This window comes from Ostrea edulis, chromosome 8 (assembly GCF_947568905.1).
Source record: "Ostrea edulis chromosome 8, xbOstEdul1.1, whole genome shotgun sequence".
Classification (NCBI taxonomy): domain Eukaryota; kingdom Metazoa; phylum Mollusca; class Bivalvia; order Ostreida; family Ostreidae; genus Ostrea; species Ostrea edulis.
Genome location: NC_079171.1, coordinates 36,814,555 through 36,832,640, shown reverse-complemented (window position 1 = coordinate 36,832,640; position 18,086 = coordinate 36,814,555). Strand labels below are relative to the sequence as shown.

Genomic DNA, 18,086 nt, shown 5'->3' with positions numbered 1-18,086 from the left:
CAGACAGTGTACCACTTACACCCATCTGATGGGCAGACAGTCTACCACACACACCCATCAGACAGTCTACCACACACACCCATCAGACAGTCTACCACACACACCCAACAGACAGTCTACCACACACACTCATCAGACAGTCTACCACACACACCCAACAGTCTACCACACACACCCAACAGACAGTGTACCACTTACACCCATCAGACAGTCTACCACATACACCCATCAGACAGTCTACCACACACACCCAACAGACAGTGTACCACTTACACCCATCAGACAGTGTACCACTTACACCCATCAGACAGTCTACCACACACACTCATCAGACAGTCTACCACATACACCCATCAGACAGTCTACCACAAACACCCATCAGACAGTGTACCACACACCCCCATCAGACAGACAGTGTACCACATACACCCATCAGACAGTGTACCACTTACACCCATCAGACAGTGTACCACACACACTCATCAGACAGTGTACCACTTACACACATCAGACAGTGTACCACACACACCCATCAGACAGTCTACCACTTACACCCATCAGACAGTATACCACAAACACCCATCAGACAGTCTACCACACACACCCATCAGACAGTCTACCACAAACACAACCATCAGACAGTCTACCACAAACAGCCATCCGACAGTCTACCACATACACACATCAGACAGTCTACCACATACACCCATCAGGCAGTGTACCACACACACCCATCAGACAGCGTACCACACACACCCATCAGACAGCGTACCACACACACCCATCAGACAGCGTACCACACACACCCATCAGACAGTGAAATTCAACCTGTAGGCACATTATGCACTCTGAATTGATATCACACACGTTCTGAATAGAAAACTAGCTTAAAGTATAGGTCATGGTGCACCAATCTATCTGAAATGTGAACTGATTATGTACTCCTCTGAGAGGGAGGTTGCAATATCTGTATCCATGATGAAAAAAAAGTACAGGAAACTCTTTTACCTACTTTTAGCCTTAAAGTAGGTCATGGTGCATCAAACCAACTGAAATGCAAACTCACTATATGTTTCTTGAGGAAGACATTGTGACAAAATTGTATCACAGAACTAAATCTGCATCAGTTACGGAAGAAAGTCCGGAGAAGATGACCTTGGATTGACACATGGACAGACAAATACAACTGAAATGCAAACTGAACTTGTATTCCTCTGAGAGGAAGCTTGTGACAAAATTTCAGGGCAACATCTGTATTCGTAATGAAAAAAGTCAGGAAAACTCTTTCGCCAGTCAATATAATAGTAACACAACCACTCACCACCAGTTAATATGATAGTAATTAACATGATCACTCACCAACAGTCAACATAATAGAAACACAACCATTCACCACCAGTTAATATGATAGTAACACAACCACTCACCATCAGTCAACATAATAGTAACACGACCACTCACCACCAGTCAACATAATAGTAATACAACCACTCACCACCAGTCAATATGATAGGAACACAACCACTCACCAACAGTCAACATAATAGTAACACGACCACTCACCAACAGTCAACATAATAGTAACACGACCACTCACCAACAGTCAACATAATAGTAACACGACCACTCACCACCAGTCAATATGATAGTAATTAACATGATCACTCACCAACAGTCAACATAATAGTAACACAACCACTCACCACCAGTCAGCATAATAGTAACACGACCACTCACCACCAGTCAATATAATAGTAACACGACCACTCACCACCAGTCAACATAATAGTAATACAACCACTCACCACCAGTCAATATGATAGGAACACGACCACTCACCACCAGTCAATATGATAGTAACACAACCACTCACCACCAGTCAACATAATAGTAACACGACCACTCACCACCAGTCAACATAATAGTAACACGACCACTCACCACCAGTCAACATAATAGTAACTTGACCACTCACCACCAGTCAATATGATAGGAACACGACCACTCACCAACAGTTAATATGTTAATAATTAACAAAACCACTCACCACCAGTCTGTGACGTAATTGTTACACCACCATGACTTCAGTTTGAGTATTCTCTGTAATTTTGGTCCGTATCCTTTTTCGAAGTCTGCCGCGTCCTTCTTAAGCTGATTCCACTTCTCAATGTCCTCCCTATACAGAGGTTCCAGCGAGGCCATGAGCTTGGCTAGCGTGTCGCTGAGGGAGGGGACAGGCATGCGGGCCAGCGATGACTGACAGCTGTACAGTTTAGGACTGTATCCACTGACCAATTTGACCAGTAGACCCCATACTATGGTGCTGACCGACTGGGTCTTTGGTTGCTCATCTGACAAAAACATGAAACATATGGACTGAACTTAAGCAACTGAATGGTAGCCACATGCAAACTTTGTACAGCTATAATTCAATGTTTAATTATAGACAAAAATTCATTTTGTTCCTGGCTAGTTTTCTTTCTATTTTAAATTCAAAATGGCTGTTGTTAAGTAAATGTAAACAGACCAGCGAAATAAAAAAGTGTCAGTTTTTCACTTTGGTCAAAATTTGCATTTAATTTCATTCATGTGTTTTGTTCTTTAAAAATGTTATATAACATATATTACATGACTTCTCGGGCAACTGTACCAAAATATTTACCCCTTGGTGACAGGAAAACCCCGACGTGTTATGTCACCCTCTGCCTACCGTATTGGGTGATATAACACCCCAAGGCTTTCTACATGTATCACCTCAGGCAAATACTCTGGTATGACGCCCTCAGTCATGTCATATAATAATGTATAATGAGAAATACCATGCCCCTGACGTTGGAAAAGCCCTGCAACAGCATCATTGCCCTCCATAACGTTTTGCAAATTTCTGGGGGATTTCATCTCCTCCCACTTTGGATACTCCAGCAGAAAGCTGCCCCAAATCTGTCCTTGCAGAAAGCTGACCCTAAACTTGGGGACCCTTGACCCCATAAATCCAAGGCTAACTTCCTAAACCCTCATTCAATACCTATAACAACATAGTGTCACTGTCAATATACTTACACATCCAGCCCCTGTAAGATAACAGCCCCCTCAGAAGATAACGCCGGACGTAGATCTTAATCAGGAAGAACCAGAATCCAACAAAACAGGAAGTAATTACAGCATTCACCACCAGAGGGAGTCCTACAAGATCAAAACAGGAAGTAATAACAGCATTCACCACCAGAGGGAGTCCTACAAGATCAAAACAGGAAGTAATAACAGCATTCACCACCAGAGGGAGTCCTACAAGATCAAATATGCAGCTTTAAGTGAACGTTGTGAAGTTTTTCGCACATGTTGTCGGGGCCATAATTTCTCCAAATACTCCAGTCTATTCCACAAACAGTTACTTTCAAGGAATCTACCTGGAAATTCTACAGCCGGGAATGCCATATGCTACATATACAGCCATACACACATTTTATTTGAATTACACCATCAGTTCTTCAACGCATTCATTATGAGAGCATGAAAAATTCAATAAAATTTTAAAAATAGATAATGAACTTAAAGATCTTTACACATAGCAAATATAATTTGCTACACAAATTTTTCCTTTGCCAATCTCACTGCATGTTCTTTACATCAGGTAACTTGCATGAGGAGGAGACAGTATTTACCTGTTTGGCTATGTATAACATGTGACACAATCTTCATAGTTCTGCCAGTCTTTAATTATTTTTCATTATCATATTAAAAGCATGGTCAGATACTATCCATCTATTTCACCTTACTTACCTTTAGGTCACTATTCTCTATTTTACCTTACTTACCTTTAGGTCACTATTCTCTATTTTACTTTACTTACCTTTAGGTCACTATTCTCTATTTTACCTTACTTACCTTTAGGTCACTATTCTCTTTATTTTACCTTACTTACCTTTAAGTCACTATTCTCTATTTTACCTTACTTACCTTTAGGTCACTATTCTCTATTTTACTTTACTTACCTTTAGGTCATTATTCTCTATTTTACCTTACTTACCTTTAGGTCACTATTCTCTATTTTACCTTACTTACCTTTAGGTCACTATTCTCTATTTTACCTTACTTACCTTTAGGTCACTATTCTCTATTTTACCTTACTTACCTTTAGGTCACTATTCTCTATTTTACCTTTGGGTTGGTTTGTTGTGTATTATAACGTCCCTCTTGAGAATTTTTCACTTGGAAAATGTAACGGTCACCCACCCAAGTGCTGATCACGCTCGCCGTTGCTTAACTTGCGTGATCAAGAGAGAGACTCTACCACATCACTAGATAAGCTACCTCTCTAGCGAGGCAGTATGAGTTCCCCTTATACTGTCCATTACACACACTAATGCCAGTGAAGGGCTACGAAATTAAATTACGCCATTTTGCTCTGCACTTATGGCCTTTGAGCAGGGAGGCATCTTTATCATGCCACACCTGCTGTGACACAGGACCTCATTTTTTGCAGTCTGATCAGAAGGACCACCTCATTCAGTTACTTCTTACGACAAGCAAGGGAGGTACTGAGGAGCTATTCTAACCCGGATCCCCAGCACAACTGACCCTTAGGTCACTAATCTGACCTTACCTTTAGGCATATACATCATGTGGTAGACTTTCCATAGTCGATCATTAATGGGCCTCATCATCTCGATGTCCGTTATCATGGTAACGGACAGGATGATCACCATAGCAGCCAGATTCCATATCGACGTCGGCCACATTCCATTGTACAACAGGTTCCTACAGAAAAATAATTTAAACTCTTAATAAGACTTCTGCTGATAGCACTGAATTTATGAGTTACCAACGATATAACAAGACACATTCCATCGAAGACAGTTCCAGAAATATGCTCCGTCTGTACAATGACCTTGATATTAAATATGACCTTGACCTCCAATTTACGTTAGATTTCATTGTTAGCCTTCACACCAACTCTGTTCTCACACCATTCATGATTGTCACCCCATAATAACTTTTCCCTGTGCTTTCCCTTGCTTTTCCTGTGTTATTCCTGACAGCTGCCCTATAAATTAGTGTATTTTATTATTACTATCATTATTGTTATAGAATAGGTTCTGGGAAATAATATATATATATATTTAAAAAACAACAACTTTTTCCTGTGCTTTAATTACTACTAACATCATTTATTGATTATCTTGTGGTTCTTAAGAAGACTATTTCCCCCCTAATTTTATTCATCTCCCCTTGGAAGGGGAATGATCAGATAACTGACCCACAGATACCGAGTTCTAATCCACCAAAATCAGGGCTTGAAATTAACATATGCCCGTCAGTCTGTGACTTGTTAAAAGTCTGGCGGACTAACTGACATTTGTTTTAGTCAGTCCGATGGGACTGGTTAATTTTCTAAAGCATCATTTTGGAAAATATACTTATGAAATTTTATACACACATTTGGCATGCTTCGGTCTGTAGATATCAGACAAATATGATTCGTAAGTATAAATCCCACATTTAAGTGAACAATACAATATTGTTTGGGGCATATTGAGTTAAATTTCATTTTAATAACATATAATGAAATATGTTTAATCATTTGTGGAAAACTCTGTTGGACTGGTCAATTTTTCTGCGGACTGGTTGAAATTATACCCCATCAGTCCGGCTGGACTGGTGACATAAAAAGTTAGCTTCAAGCCCTGAAAAGCTACTGTTCACCTCTATTGATTCACACAGAAATAAATTTTTGAAAATCATATTTTTTTAGATTCCAAAATTACAAATTTTTTTGGGTGCCTTTTTGACATATTTCATAATTATGAAATCATTATATGAAACACTTTCAAGATGTAAGTGAGCAACCCTAAAACCTTCATGATGATGAAAACTGTAAAATTAATGTGTTCTTCCTTCACTCAGACACCGACTAGTACTTTACCATATAAAGATATATTACAGTCACACCACGTTACCATGAATTCAATGGTGCCAAGAAAAACCTAAATTTTCGAGGGTTCAAAATATTGAGGTCAAAATACATAAAGAAAGTGTTGAGTTGGGAATTTCAACTCACTTCAACATATATCCATGGTATTCGAGATATCTGCATTTGAGATACATACCGAAGTTTAATTTTAAATGTATGTTTATTCTCATGAAACTGCCACCTTTCGTAATTTTTTAAAATGGTGGTATAACAAATTTAGTGATGAATTGATGAATATAGAGCATATCGATCAATAGTTTGATCGTATGTGTGTTAGAATACACTCGTAAGATCCAGTTGCCATTCATTTATCTAGCACCTTAAAATACATATAATATGATAATTTCAACTTCTTTTAAAAAGGCTGAGGTTTTCAACTGGTCGGTTTTCCTCAGGTAAGTTAAGTGCGGGGCGATTAGGCAATTTAAGGCAGGTGTGAAGCCCCGAGCCCAAGGGAATCCTGCTAGCTTGTATATACTGTCCCAAATACACAGGAGGTTATCTGTTAATATCAGGCCTAAGTAAGTAAGCAAGTATCTGTGTTACCTGCATTACCTGTACGTTTTTGGAAGATTGAAAACTTCATGGTAGTCATTTTTCTTGTGTAGGTTAATCGAAAAGTTGATAATTAAATCTTATGAATCAAACGTAAAAATTAAAGATCGATAAATTTATTTCATACAAACAAGAACGTTAGCCAGTGAAAACTTAGGCAGAATATTCTTTATTCAAAGTTTTTTTGTATCCATTTGACTGCCTTTGTTCGTCGGATACCCATTATCCGACAATGTATGCATGACATATAGTTTCCGACGGGTGTTCCTGCGGTAGATTTTCTGGCTATGTACAGCTGATGTACTGATCATCGTCCCAAGCCCCATGATGACTATAAGTTCCAAAACAACTTAGAAAGTTTTATTCTGTTTGAATTAGTTTTTCTGGACTGCACATAATAAAAATTATTATCAATCGTACCCATTTCTAAGCATGAACTACTATAATTAATGTATGTAATTGTATGCAAAATTTACTACTATTATTGTGCGACTGCATGTCCCTACCAGGCAGGTAAGCATCAAAAGATTGCCAGATAAGATAGATAAGGTATACACAAAGACTAGTAACCAAATCTCCATCAGTTTCTAGCATCCAATCTTCAAGCTTTATTTCTCCTGATTGACAAGGGTTCACTGACCAGGTAAATTTGAAGGCGTTGTTTATTTTCTCAGTCTTTAAATCTAACTTTACACATTCTACAGACAAGTATTCTACAACAGTTTTATTCCCCATCACCTTCCATGATTTCCTGTATAGACACACCATAAAAGACATGTTGTATAAAACAAATTGTACTAGTACTAGGCTAAATTCAATATTCAATTGTTCAATCTATTTAATTTGATCATCATTAAAAATTTCCTCTTTATCTCTCTTTAATACTATCATGGCAATTTTTCTAAGTTTCCACATCGATATGGTAAACACTCGACTTTCTCATTTCCACTCACACATATATTTATTTATCTGATGTCAATTCAAATTTCTGGACAGCTTGTTCATGACATTTCTAGTGCTGTAGATATTAATAGATTTTTCTATTCTAGGTCCATCTATCACTATAACTTTGCACAATGCTCTCTCTCTCTCTGTCTCTCTCTCTGTGTCTGTCTCTCTCTCTCTCTTTCTCTCTCCTGACAATAAATATATCAAAGAGGATTAATTTTAATAATATGATAATTAATAGATCTATAAAGACCCTGAGTCACATTAATAGTGACTTTGTCCACATGTTGTTACATGCATGTATATCAGAATAATAAGTCAGTTCAAAATTTAAAATTCCTTTAATTAGAATATTATGCGAACTACCAGAAAGATAAACTAAACAAAAGAAATCTTGATGCTTGAGGAAATTTGATTACTAATTGAAACATTTAAGCTGCTGCAGTTAATTATTAAGCCACCAATTTGTGGTGTCATTGACCTAAGTGGCCTGTACCATTTCGTTTTTTATGAATAATACATGACCTAATATTTCCTCCTAATACTCCCAATTAGTGTGTGTGTACTTATAAGTAGATGTTTATGAGGTGTGTGTGTGTTGTTTACTGCTGGATATGAACTGGACTTTGTCTTCCTCATTGACACTGTGAAATCAACTAGCATACTGACAGTTACTGTGAATCAGGTCAAACGAAGCAACTCTTGTGTTTACAATATTTTGTCAACCATGTAAATGCAGCAATGATTAATAATCAATATTTTCATACCATTTTTAATTTTATGAATTAAGTTATAAAAAAAGGCCGGAAAACAAAGTTTTGATGCATGAAGAGAAAGACGTAGAGACAGTGTAAACATATTAGTCCTCTTCAGCTATATTGGTAAGAACGTTTTTTTTTTTAAGGACCCGATTTCAGTGGCCTGGGTTTTTTCTAATTGTGGGAAAAAAGAGACATTTTCATACAATGAAGTAAGGAAAAAACCCAAATCAGTGCATTAATCAAGATATAATTGGATTCATTCTGGCTTTCAATTTCAAGAGAGCAAAAAAATTAGGTTTACAAAACAGTTTTGAAGCAAAAATTGTGAGGGAAATTTAATTTGTACTTAACAGTAAGACTACCCTGCGTTGATTTGTTTTTATTGTTTGGGAATTTTAAAGCAAAAATTGGGGAAAATATCTGCTTTTTAGCATTGGGAATGGGGCCTTATTTCGGCCCCCAACAGACCCTTAAAATCCTTGGGGGATTATGATAAAATTAACTATAAATATGTGCATCATCCCCATATAATTTCAACTTCCCTTGTAACATGCAACACAACACTTCTTTCTTTTGGCCTAGATGAAAATGAAACTCAGAGTCCATTCAAATGATGGACCGTTCTGACATTTGACACCGGTAGAGTTATAATACTAGTGACTAAACACTGATAACCTGGGTAACTGGGTCATTCGATCTCCCCGACTTTTCAATTGATTGATAACATGCAGTGAGATAGGGTTATATATATATCTTACGCTGACACATCTCAGACGCACTCTATCAAATATCGAATCAAAACTTACAATCATCCAAATAGCATCTTTCATTTAATTAGAGTATTTAAATGATACATTTAATTAGAGTATTTAAATGATACATTTAATTAGAGTATTTAAATGATACAAAGTTTTTATATAATATGCATGCATCATCAGAATTATGTAACTGTTTTTACATCACAAAAAAAGTCCATTGACTAAACTACTAAATGATTATTTGACCCCTCTAGCCTTATCAGCTGAAGTGTTTAATCAATTTATCTAATAATATCTACATATAGAACTCCATGTTTTGTAAGATACCAATATAAATACATGTGTAAAAAGAACAAAATGTCTTGTGTTTCTTTTCTTTATATATATATATATATATGGGTATTAAAAAATATATATATATATATGTATATATATATATATATATATATAAAGCACTAAATAATCACAACTTGGTACTGAAAATTTTTGCCCCAGCCCAGAGTCGAACCAGCGACCTGAGGCACCCACCACCTAGCAAGACTGTCAAACCAGTGCGTAAGTCCACTCGGCCACGACTTCCCTTATATATATATATATATATATATATATATATATATATATATATATATATATGAGAAGTATACATGTAGATGATTAAGTTATATCTATGAGAAGTATATTATACATGTAGATGATTAAGTTATATCTATGAGAAGTATATTATACATGTAGATGATTAAGTTATTATAAGTATATATCTATCAGAAATATTTTACATGAAGATAATTAAGTTATTATAAGTATATATCTATGAGAAATATATTATACATGAAGATTATTTAAGTTATTAAGTATATATCTATGACAAATATATTATACATGTAGATGATTAAGTTATTAAGTATATATCTATGAGAAGTATATTATAAATGTAGATGATTAAGTTATATCTATGAGAAGTATATTATACATGTAGATGATTAAGTTATTAAGTATATCTATGAGAAGTATATTATACATGTGGAGGATTAAGTTATTAAGTATATCTATGAGAAGTATATTATACATCTATGTACATGTTAGATGGATGTGATGCAGGAAGACCAACACAAGACACCACTTCCTCCTCATCATCATACATTTTTTCCTTACTGTTGTACTAGACCTACATGTTTTAATTACAATTACTTCGTTATATAAAGTTAAAGGGACGGGGTATTAGCTGTGAAAGTGATATGGCAAACATTTTTTTCTCAAAATCTTTTGATGGCAAAGGAATATATATATATATATATATAATGACCAATAAAACATTTATTTTAAGCAAAAACAAAAGAAACCTAATAAAACTATGTTCGATAGTCGTTTTTAGTGTGGAGAAATACATATAGGGAAGAATTATTGTCTTGCAAGACAGAATATCATGTTCATATGCCTGTTAAAAAGAGGTTAAAAAGTGTTTGAAATAATTAAATACTGGTTTTATTACTGAAATATATATAGTGGAATTTTCACTGAATTCAATTTTTTGCAAGGGCAAACTGCCTAAATTTGGTAGTAATTCTTACATAAATTATGAAAACACTGCACAGATTTGGAAAACTCAGAAAGTCAGATCACAATCTGTTAATGAAGTATCAAAACTGATGGATGCATAATATAAATATTGATAAATATTAATTATTCCTCTGAAATACTCATTGTATTTCAGAACCTGAACTTACACAATAACCTTTGTATGCAGTACAAATGAAAATTAATTAAAAAATATTAATTTTTTTCTAGCTTGATTTGTCATTGACAGACTGGTAATCTGCATTGGTAGATTTATATAGGAACAGTGAAGAGGGAGGGGATAAAAATGTTAAAGAAAATTTCTTAATTTTGATTACCAATCTATATTCATGGATTTCATTTCCACATTTTTTTTTTTACATGTATGATCAAATACTAGAAACAAGTAAAGGCAATTATTATCCAAATCTAGAGGTTCCTGAGTATAGTTCTTTGTATGTACACAGGTGTGAAACGATTTCCTGGATAGCCAGGTGTGTGCGTTCAGGTGCGAGATGATTTCCAGGATCCCAGTACTTTACATTCATTCACACATCAGTAAGTCAGTCTGCATAAACATAAGATAATTATAACTATTTTGTGATTACAAATTACTATTATAAGAAATAATAGACTTTGATTTGTCATTACTATTGATTTTAACACTCAACTAATAATTATTGGCATCTGCATATAGTCGAACTGAAGATTTTTCTTAATTGTCAGCAAATGTCGAAAGCACAGGAAAAAAACACAATCTTGTATTAGTAATCATGGACGAATGATTGCTGCTAAAAACATGGCACAGAAAATATCACCGGATAAACAATACGTCCTCTGTTAAACTTTGACTTCAAGTTTTTACTGAAAGGCCACTCGCACATTTATTTGATACTTGTGTATTTACAGGGGAGAATCCTTTGTAGTTCTTTTTATTAAAAATTGAAATTTAATATGTCAGACACCTATGCAGTCACATGGCAGAACAGCAATGATAATCAATAAATCACAAAATACTCTTGTGATTTTTTCTGAAAAGCAAATACTCAATACATTGATTTCTGGAGCTCTGATTACTATGAATATTGTTTTATGGAAAACTTTAAGCAAAATTTCTCTCTCAAAATATACAAAATCTCTGGTTCTATCAACATCCGATGAGGCCTAAAATTAACCTGAATCCACTTGCAGTATCAAGATGGACCTCGAATTTTCTCAGCCCCTGTCTCCCAAAGTCTTTAAACTGTCCCTGATCTTGCTGTTGTAAATATAATTGTGTGATTATTATTTAATCCTGCTTTCAAACACAAAAATTCAACCATGTGAGTACAGTGAAAAATGGTGCAGACCGGGATTCAAAATTAAATCATTTTTATTTTAAGTCAGACTTGTAGAAAAAACATGATAACATTAGCTAAGCTCTAAGGGGCTATTTCTAAACTAAATATGGTCATAAATACACTACAAACCAATTACCTTCATGGTAGAATACATACAAGGTTTAGTAGTATTTATGATTTATGGTGCATACAAAATTAAGATGGTAAAAGATCACAATACAAAGGTATCAGAAGGCTACAACAAAGGGTTGAATTGAAAATTTATGACTAAATTCTAAAATGAAATAGAGATAATGTTGGTTACTATGTTGTTCGGATTAAACTGTGGTGTTATTGCTCAATAACGGTTTCAATTTACAGCCATAAATATTCTCTGATATGTAAATAAATTAGAAGTTTCCTTCGCCTGTTTTTGTTGTACAATAGAATTACACAATATCGTCTAAGAACAGCAGACAGATGTAAACAATGTATCCACTATCGATCTGGTGCTATAACCATTACCTTGTTCTGTAAAAGCGACGGACAAGCGACCTTCGCCATTCATTGTAAATATTCCTCTGGTATTCTTCCTCGGACGTCACGTGGGGAACTATAGGTTCGTGCACTGCACATCTCGCCTCCGCCATCGATACCTGGGGAAAATAAAGTACAAAGTCTTTGTCAACTGAACGATCTCGAACAACGAGCTCAGCACCCTTCTGTGTCGTCCGTCTGTTTATGCTGTGTTGGAGGGCTATATTTGGGATCGGATATGAATTACTACCAAAACGAAATGCAGAAATTGTGTTCAACGAATTCATTTTCTTTTCCATCATATTTGATATATATAAATGTAATTATTATAGATATGAGATCTGCATAGATACTTTCATCAAAGTTTTCAATAAAAGAAGAATTCCCATTTCTTCGTTTTAGGAAAAATACAAGTTTATGAAAAAAAAATTTTACATCATAGTCACATAAAAGCTTTGTATTAACGATTTTCAAGTTCTCCTATGCGGAAGCTTTTCTATAACGTAGAATAATGCAATTTACTCTCCATGCCAAAAGAAAATTATAGAATTTAGCATCATGCATTGATACTCTGCTGCATCTGTCGATAGTCTGTGTTACGTAAACAACATCATCTCGAGCTTCTAATGCAGTAGGACTCTGAAATGCAAACCTGAAAAGATCAATTCGGGCAATCAGGGTAACAAAAGGCAACGATTTTTCTGGGAAAAGTTTAAAACCTGAAATTTAATTTATTTAGGGCCTATATGTATCCTAAGAACAATTTACAATAGTGCTGGGTATCGTTTGGAAAATTTTGTTACGATACGAATTGAAATACCATATGAGATACGTATTGACAATACAATATAATCTTACATACACTTAATTTTGCATTAAATTAAATAATAATTAAAATAAAGCTTAACCTTTTCCTTTTGTTTCATTTCCATGATTAGCTTGAATTACTTTATCATAAAAGACAATTGTGCATTTGTTTATTATTTATTTGCTTTATCAATATTGTTATTAATGTTAATTTTTTTCTTTACGAAAACAAGCCCTAACCAGCTCCTGTTATCTTTCCCTTAGATGGCGCCACAGGAAAATGCGGTCCTCTTTGTAACTAGCTTGCATATTATCGCAATTTTACCTTATCACATGTAAACAAATCGCTGTCATATTCACATGTGAAACATGCCGGAGACTTGTTGTTGCATACCTGGGTGTAGTAACAGAGGCGGACACGCTTTTCCGTCAGATCAAATCAGGCGAAAATCTTGGATTCATGCAATTAAGCAAGGAGAAACCCGTTCTCAAAGCTGGGAACCTTCTGTCTATGCCGTAGTGTGCAGATCGCATTTCAAAGAAAGCGATTATTTAGGGGAGACTATTCACGGTAAAATACTTTAATATCCCAAAACTATTTCTTCATATATAATGTATTATGCACGAGAAACTGTAAGATCAAACAAGGCAAATAGTGGTAAGGCATCAATAAAAATTTAAACACAATGTGATAAGTTTTGCCGAATCCCATGAATGTTATAATATTTTTACATATCAAGAAAACTTCTGATTATGTCAATTTGTGTTTTTATTTGTCATCAGCGAAAGTGGGGAAATCAATTATAGATAACATTTCTTGGTATTCATTTAATACAATGACAGTGCACCTTACTGATTTTCCCTATGAGAAACATGTCTTATAAGTAGGAAACTGTCGTTAGTAAACATCTGGCATCATAAATATTTAATATGTTAAATGAGCTCAACTATAGTGACTGATGACTTTCTACTATAGTGACTGATGACTTACTACTATAGTGACTGATGACTTTCTACTATAGTGACTGATGACTTTCTACTATAGTGACTGATGACTTTCAACTATAGTGACTGATGACTTTCTACTATAGTGACTGATGACTTTCTACTATATTTCATGTTGTGAATGACATCTAATCTGATAAATCGCACAAAGAAAAATATTACCAAATATAATAAACAGTACTTAATTAATTACTTTAATCCTCTGTCCAAACTTCATTTAACTTTGGTTACATATCCCTAGTAAATATCAAACATTGAATTGAAAATAAATTAGAAATATATATCAAAACTGATGAATGTAATTATTATATTTTAAGGATGTACACCATTAAGTAAGCGGTTAAAGAAAGCGGCAGTACCCAGCCTCTTCGAATGGACAGATCCAGCAAAGTCAACGACGGACAAAGCTAAGACAAGGGGCAAGAATCTGATTATGTGCTTCATATAAGATATTTTCAAGATACTGAAACTCAAATCCTCGTGCATCCATAAATGAGTATAGACTAACTTTGCAAACGATACCGCCTGAGTACATGTTCGTAGTGTATACTAGAATAGAAAATTTCATTAAAATTTATTGAAGCATATGCATCATTTAACGTTACTTGAGTTAGGTCAGGGGGTCATCGTAAGGTATTCTCCACCAGCCACATGATTCAATATGCAATACATCGGTAGGTTTAAGTCTGAGAGTATACAGAGTTTAGTGGGTTGAAATTGGATACTTAGTAACTTTCAAAAGATTAAGAATTTTCATATGCGATAAACAGTTTTGAAAAATTTACAAAAAGTTCCCATTTTCTCCCAGAATTCTTCTCATTACAAGTTTTTCCACTCGTCCCTCAGCTCGGGTATCATTTAAGCACCTTAAATTTTCACTATCATGAATGCAAAATATCTTTAAACGTGTGATTTTCTTCAAAATCTATCTGAATAATGATAGTTATAAGCCATCGCTTAGCAACGTTTTTGTTGGACCGCATTTTCCAGTGGCGACCTCTATCCATACAAGATAAGATAACTTGAGTCTGGTCCCGAGATTATGAGGTAGATCACTGTTCATTACCTTCACCTTTTCATGAAGTTGGATTTTTAACTAGATAGAACAATGGTGAAGAAGAGCGGGCGGAGCTCGTCGATTAACCTGCGGAACAGCGGGATGCCTCTTCTGGTGATGGACTGCTGGGAGGAAAACCTGGCACCCAGCCAGATAAACGACTACAAACAGAAGCTGCTGGAATGTCAAAAGGCTCAGGAAAAGGTATGGGGTCATTGTGTTAAATCATCTCAACAGCAAAAAGGTCAGGGGTCATTGCGTTAATTCATCTCGGAAACATATTGGTACCATAGATGTATTTACAGGACTTCAGGGCCTCATTTTACAACAGAACTTAAGACTAAGATTAAAATTGCAGCAGAGTTCTAAAAACTCATCAATTTGATTAAATTTTGTGAGATTATACTTTAGATAAATATAAAATTACATTACTAAATTATTCTTATTCATAGTATGAATCACAATTTATACAACATAAAGAATAAAATGTGGCCCTGATCTAATCTAACTCTAGATATTTACGGGACCTCGCAGTCTCGATGAAAGGAGATATTATACTATACCATTCAGGTGATGGTTTTTTTTTTTTTACTCGAAATAAAAAAAAACCCAAATATGAACAATTACTGTAATTTCACTTTGCATTGAATGATAAAATACTAAATCTGTAAAACTTTATAACATCAAAACTAACACACTTTTAACTGATAATTGAACCCATCACAGTACAAAGGACAGCTTCAGTCCAAATAACAAACATAAAATCAGTAATCATAATCTGCTCTGATTCAATTGAATTTTTATAGTTTTATTTTTACTAATCAGTAATAGATTGAAAATGTAAACAAATGAAAAAATTTTTGAAGAAGGAAATGCAGAACAATTTCAATCTATGGATGATCCTTTGTCAAACACATACATGAACAAGATTGTGTCGATTTGCGGCAGATATGAAATGCTTCTGTGTGAAATCTGATAATGACGTCTTTTGTTTACAGGTAAAGGAAGCTCATCGACTGGCTCAGCTGGGTTTGGCGATTGTCACCGTTTTGGATGATCCCAGGAAACCAGTTCCTCAACCTACCCTGCAACAATTACGACCAGACCTGATAAAGAGCCCTCAAACACCGCGGACTCGGCCCAAGGGTGAGTAGCAAGTCCCCCCCCCCCATTACCAGTTTTACCCTGTCTATACATAGGGGGTCCACACACAACACAGTCATCCCCAGGGTGAGTAACACACCTCAATCTTTGTTTTCAAAACAAAATACTAAACTCTCTATAATGAGCATCTATCATGATCAGTGATTTTTTTAGACCCATTTTGGGTCCGAATTTCGGCCCTTTCCCCTCCTAAAAATTACCAATTTTTTCCCAATATAGCTTGCATTTTTCCCAATAATAAAATTATGAAAGGAAAACGTATTTAAAAAAAAAAATAAACATTCGATGTGAATTATATACATAAGATTTAACAAAGAGTTATGGTAATGATGACTTGGATAGAATAGTTGAACATTTTGGAAGGTTAAAGAAAATTAGATTTGTAAAATAAAGATAATACAATGTTTTTTTTTATTATTATTTTTTTTTTATATATATATATTCATTTATTTCCCAGAGCCTACTCTATAACAATTTTAAAATAACTAACTAATATAATAGGGCACATGCCAGGGATGGGGCCCTGACTAAGCTCCCTCAATATATAACAAAGTTTTTACTAAAGTACCACGCAGGGTACATATTAACTAATTTAGATGTACATTCATTGAATACATAAATTTCATTGCGTGTCAGAGTAATATTGTCATAGTTGACATTTAAATATATAGGTTATACAGTATTCATATTGTATGATGATCAATGTAACAATGAGTTTAGTAGATTACAACAGTACCATAATGTTAGATATAATAAAGCTAGGGATTTTCTTAAAACATAATACCACTCATGCTGCCTCAGGGTCCACACAGGGTCCACACACACACAAACTAGAGTCCAGAGATGACCCTAAGGCAGCCTAGCCGGGAGACCATTTTCTCCCAGTAGAGGTGGATTTATATCATACGTAAAACTACATTTACATAATTAAATACATGTTGTACGTGAACATATCGATTACAAATAAATACAGACATATGAATAGTAAGAAATATATGTAACTATATTAATTAAAAGTATGTTACAATACTGATAATGTCTCGCACGTTGATTTAATTTTATTGAAGTTTATCCGAAATTCCTAATATAATGTCTATATAATTCGAGTCTGAAAAATAATATTTACTTTAAATATATTCTAATTACCAATGAAACAGATTTGAAAAATTATGGCTTAATTAAAAACTTTCCAATTTTCTATCAACAAATTTTTATATGTTACAATAAATGTAAACAGAGACAAATGCATTTATCAGCTACAGAATTCTTACAACAACCAATATGGAATAATAAATTATCCACATATAAAGGTAAGTCAGGCCACATTTAAAAATATGTTTGTTTCCCCTCTCCCGACCCTAAATTTCAGAGGAAGGTCGGTAGGTAGGTAAAAAGTTTTTTTTTTTAGCTAGCAGAATTTTATTTATTATGAAATTCCCATAACCATTAACAATGCCCGATACCAAACGTCGTGAAGCACATCATCCATGTTTCCTCATCAAACTCGTATAGTCAGTTCTCGCGTAAATTCTGCTTTGATTGCCACGTTTTGCAATTAGGAAAGGTGTCGATATTTCGGACAGTACTTCATGTATTTTGGAAATGCTCATTATCTAACCACTAAACTTAGGCATTGGACTACATGTATAC

General features: G+C 34.7%; 2 protein-coding genes across 7 annotated transcripts in view; one reads left to right on the top strand and one right to left on the bottom strand.

Moving 5' to 3' along the window:
- The window catches only part of LOC125661658 (carnitine O-palmitoyltransferase 1, liver isoform-like), a 40,377-nt gene extending 27,740 nt beyond the window's left edge, over window positions 1-12,637 (bottom strand). For both annotated transcript variants that reach the window (XM_048893729.2, XM_048893730.2), the window contains exons 1-4: window positions 12,392-12,637; window positions 4,604-4,758; window positions 3,061-3,183; window positions 2,048-2,351 (exon numbers count right to left, since the gene is read on the bottom strand). In XM_048893729.2, coding sequence (XP_048749686.2) covers window positions 2,048-2,351; window positions 3,061-3,183; window positions 4,604-4,758; window positions 12,392-12,516 — 707 coding nt within the window. In that variant the 5' untranslated portion in view covers window positions 12,517-12,637. The remainder of the gene's footprint in view (window positions 1-2,047; window positions 2,352-3,060; window positions 3,184-4,603; window positions 4,759-12,391) is intronic.
- Window positions 12,638-12,894: 257 nt separating this feature from the next.
- Window positions 12,895-18,086, top strand: part of LOC125661824 (uncharacterized) — a 36,246-nt gene continuing 31,054 nt past the window's right edge. For 2 of the 5 annotated variants that reach the window (XM_056145986.1, XM_056145984.1), the window contains exons 1-5: window positions 12,897-13,082; window positions 13,475-13,781; window positions 14,533-14,634; window positions 15,316-15,476; window positions 16,271-16,418. In XM_056145986.1, coding sequence (XP_056001961.1) covers window positions 13,580-13,781; window positions 14,533-14,634; window positions 15,316-15,476; window positions 16,271-16,418 — 613 coding nt within the window. In that variant the 5' untranslated portion in view covers window positions 12,897-13,082; window positions 13,475-13,579. Of the gene's footprint in view, window positions 13,083-13,443; window positions 13,782-14,532; window positions 14,635-15,315; window positions 15,477-16,270; window positions 16,419-18,086 lie in introns of all 5 variants that reach the window. The other 3 variants (XM_056145988.1, XM_056145985.1, XM_056145989.1) reach the window with 3 other exon arrangements.